Raw genomic sequence first — 4,541 nt, forward strand, 5'->3', positions numbered from 1 at the left:
AACAACTACAGGACATTTCAGTGCAGCAACTCTTCTGAAATTGGGTAGGGGTTTTGGTTCAGAGTGTCTGACGTAAACTCCATGCTATTGAAGAGTGTTATTCCTAATGTGTTCTCAGACCTTTCAGTGGCCTTGTTACTCACCATTTATGCCCCAGGAAGATTTATTTTATTTTATTTCTTCCCACCACCCATAAAATCCCTCAGGCCCTCTTCATGATGACCACTACCTCTTTTTCCCCTTGAAAGCAAGAACCAAATTTTGTGAAGTGTGGTGAAGTTTTAATGAGCAAATGTAAGGGTTGAAGTGAGGAGGGATCATGCTGTTAGCTGGCTCTGGGAATCCCGTGATCATGTAGAAACAGGGATTTCTGGCACAATGAGGAGTCTGGCTATCGCCCTCAATTGCAGACACACATCGAAGTCAGGGAGACATCTCTGCACACTTGTACCATCTTCACGTAACATGGTGGGAATCGGTGAGGAAAGCTGTAACAGTGTTGGCCATTGACACTTACCTACAAGAGTGAAAATGCATCAGAAAGACAGTATTTTACAAAACAAGCTTTCAGCCTCCTCTCCAGACTGCCCTGGAACCTACAGCACCCAAAGAGAAAATGCCTAATTGTAAACGAGAAGCCAGTAGACAGGCTTCTTTTTACAGACTACTTTTGTGTCTATTGCAGACAGTTTTTTCCTTTATTTTCAGTGCTTCCTCTCATTTCTCCAGTAGGTTCTACCACTCTGAGTCACACAGTCCATGTTTGCTCGGCCTCCCCTCTAACCTGGATGATCTCCATGGCCAGGGACAGTGTCCCATGAACTTGAATCCCTGCATCTTGCACTGGGCCGTGCATGGGGTTTGTGCTCAACCATGTTCACTGAATGCATGCTGTTCACCTTCACAATCTATGACTGCCCTTCATTGCTGATGACCCAGTTCCTCTTAGGAGTTGCCCATATGTGGGCTGATGGTGGCAGAGAATGAAACTCAAGCGGTCTCAGAGAGGTGGAACTGGATGAATGTTGCAATACATAGGATGTTACCTTTAACAGCTTATAAACATAGGAAAACATCTCCGACTTAAATCTGAATAAAATGTACATCTTTTGGCCTGCCCAAAGGATTTTTGGGCTTTAAAAGTCAGAAAGTTTGTTCACGTTCTTTACTACTGAGGCTATACAGGAAGTCATCTTTTAAGTTGCATTCTCCAATTTAAAATGCACACAATTTTGAACCAACTATTCCATTTCTCTGTAATTATCTTCTAATATAAGTATTGGGAGGTGCATAATGGCAAGAAGGTTGATTAGAAAGCTTAATACGGCAGCATTTGTGGGCACATAATATTGGAAACAACTTCAATGGTCATGTAAAGGGTCAAGTTGAGAAAGTTTTGGAAATCCTTCTAGGGGGATATCATGCAGTCTTTCAAAAATGAGGCAGCACCATGGATAGATGACTCCTTCAAGATCTACTCTTTGAGCACAAATCAATTCTAGTTTCTAAAGAGTAATGTGTAGAGAAACTTATGCCAGCATTTGTTTAAAAATAAACGAAAGCATGTATTCATAGACACACACATATGTAGATACACATGCTTCCGTAAGCATGCACTGTGTATAGAAGGAGAATAGAGAGGCAGTAATATTGCTCTGAAGATTGGGGTTCAGGAGTGAGAGGAAGATCTAATTTTTGACTGACTAAAACAATTTTAGTCATATGACATTTTATCCACTTAGCCACATGAAAATGTAAATAACAGCACACATAGAAATGAGAGCTATGGGTGAAGACGGAAGAGATTCTTCACCTTGGGAGAAATGGCAGATGAGCTGACCTTGACTGTGGCCATTGAGGGAAAAGAGATGAGGGTGGCAGTGCAAGCAGAGGGTGCTGTGTGATGAAAAGCCTGGGGCAAGAGTTGTTATGGAAGATGTGCTCCGAGGGTCTTGTGGGGCAAGCTGAGGGAGGGCTGCCTCCTGCCCTGGGATCCCACAGAGGCTGGGTGCTGGGAGCTCCTGGGGTGCTCACCTGGTATTCATTGTCCAACACGGAGATGCACAGCTCAAACGGTTTGCCATCCTCAAAGGGCACATTGTTGCATTTTATCTCACGCTTCCAGGACCCACACTCACGGCTGTTCATGACCACAGAATGGCCAAAGTACACTCGGAAGTGGAAGGCAATGTCTGACTTCTCACACGTCTCAGTATGGAAATCCACCTGCAGCTGTGGATCATTGCTGAGGGCAGAGCACACAGTGTGTTCAGCAGGTCCCTCCCTTTGTGGGCACACAAAAGACACACACACAAATCCCTTCCCTCTTTCCTTAGGTGGAGTGAAGTCTTGGTGCTCACACTGCGACCTCATCCCTGTGAGGCTGTTTCAGCCCTTCCTGTCCTGTGGGGTGAGATGCCCTGTCTTTCATCCCTGGATGGAAACTGAGCCATAATCACTGACTCCAGTCTATGACTTATTCATTCTCTGAAAATCCTATGCCCCTTGATTTAAAAAAAAAAAAAAAAAGAGCCACATCTCCAACCACTGAGTTTTCTTCTTTCCTAGAGTCCGAGAGTGGCCCATTGTGCAGGAACTGCAGTTCCCACGCCTGGTGCAGGAGATTCTCCAGGACCTGCATTTACATGGTGCCTCCATCCTGCCAACTAGACATTTCCACATCACTCACACATGAGGTGACCTCCTGAGCAAATGTTTTCCCTTCTCCTCCGTCCCTCTGCCATGGACCATGGAGTACTCACATGAAAGGGAGGATCGGTGTTCCTTTGACTGTCACGCAAGAACCAGTGGACAAGGACACAGGCCGTGTGTGTGGCACCTGCCAGGGGATTGAGAGTGGATGAGAGGGGTATGGGCAGGTGTGGCCTCCTCTCATGTAACAGATTCCCATGGTGCAGAAGGTTGGAGATCAAAGGGCAGATTCTGAGCCTCACTTTTTCCATTCTAGCACAGTCAGGGCCCAATATTCCTGAAGAAATGGGGGATCCCAGCTAAGAGCAGAGCTTCGAGCTAGGCGCGGTGGCTCATGCCTGTAATCCTAGCACTTTAGGAGGCTGAGGTGGGCAGATAACAAGGTCAGGAGTTCAAGACCAGCCTGACCAACATGGTGAAACCCTGTCTCTACTAAAAGTACAAAAATTAGTTGGGCGTGGTGGTGGACGCCTATAATTCCAGCTACTTGCAAGGCTGAGGCAGGAGAATCACTTGAACCTGGGAGGTGGAGGTTGCACTGAGCCGAGATCACACCACTGCACTCCAGACTGGCCAACAGAGAGAAAAAAAAAAAAAAAAAAAAAAAAGCAGAGTTTCAGAAACTGGGCTGCCTTGATTCCATCCTTGATTCTGCCTCTTATTAGCAGTGGGAAGTTAACATTTTTTTTAAACTTTTTGTTTGTTTGTTTGTTTGTCTGAGACAGGGTCTCATTGTATCCCCCAGGCTGGAGTGCAGTGGGGTGATCAGGGCTCACTGCAGCCTCAATTCCTCAGGCTCAAGGTATCTTCTCACCTCAGGCCCCTGAGTAGCTGGGGCTACAGGTGCACACCACACACTCGGCTAATTTTTTACGTTTTTGGAGAGTCGGGGTTTCAAGATGTTGTGCAGGCTGGTGTGGATCACTTGGGCTCAAGGGATCCTCCTGCCTCTGCCTCCCAAACTGCTGGATTACAGGGGTAGCCACTCTATCCAGCCAGCAATGCAACCTTAGATTCATTACTTAAATACTTCAGTTTTCCTACCTCAGTTTCCCGAGTACAGGGGGGATTATTAAAATCTCCTACTTTGTAGGGTGTTTTCAGTAATCCAGGAGTTAATACATGTAAAATCTTTAGCCTAATCCCTGGCATGTATAGGGCCTGTTGGTTATGACCTGGCAGAATGGGGAGGGTCTTTAGGGAACACTGACCTGTGATCAATTTCAACTCTGAAACTGAAAACAAGACTGGAGGATGTAACAGCAGAGAGAGTCACTCCATGAGAAACAACACTCGTCGAAAGAGAGAGAGAAATGATAAAAGAACAGGAAACCCCTGTGTGTGGGAGGCACATGCATCACAACCATCAAGGGCAATGGACGTCCTTCCCAGAAGGGGCACACATTGCTGAGAGCACGGCCCCAGTACTTGCACACATGAAAAGTGTGAGTTGGGGAAGCAATTGGAAGGAATCGATAAGTGAATGACGTTTTTCCTTTTTGAGACAAGGTCTCACACTGTTGTCCAGGCTGGAATGCAGTGGCACCATCAAAACTCACTGCAGGCCGGGCGCGGTGGCTCATGCCTGTTATCTCAGCACTTTGGGAGGCCGAGGTGGGCGCATCACTTGAGGTCAGGAGTTCAAGACCAGCCTGGCCAATGTGGGAAACCCCGTCTCTACTGAAAATCCAAAAATTAGCCAGGAGTGGTGGCACATGCCTGTCATCCCAGCTACTCGGGAACCCCAGGTAGGAGAATCACTTGAGCCTGGGAGGTGGAGGTTGTAGTGAGCCGAGATTGCACCACTGCACTCCAGACTGGGAAACAGA

At 46.8% G+C, this 4,541-nt stretch overlaps 1 protein-coding gene across 1 annotated transcript; it reads right to left on the reverse strand.

Moving 5' to 3' along the window:
* Window positions 1-908: 908 nt before the first annotated feature.
* Window positions 909-2,839, reverse strand: LOC111532321 (galectin-10-like; the record flags this gene model as incomplete). The annotated part of the gene is made up of 3 exons (XM_023199503.1): window positions 909-1,055; window positions 2,035-2,245; window positions 2,763-2,839. Coding segments are annotated over 3 exons (435 nt in total), but the record flags the coding sequence as incomplete, so codon positions are not given.
* Between the last annotated feature and the right edge of the window lie 1,702 nt (window positions 2,840-4,541).

This window comes from Piliocolobus tephrosceles, unplaced genomic scaffold, assembly GCF_002776525.5.
Source record: "Piliocolobus tephrosceles isolate RC106 unplaced genomic scaffold, ASM277652v3 unscaffolded_31632, whole genome shotgun sequence".
In the NCBI taxonomy this organism is placed as follows: domain Eukaryota; kingdom Metazoa; phylum Chordata; class Mammalia; order Primates; family Cercopithecidae; genus Piliocolobus; species Piliocolobus tephrosceles.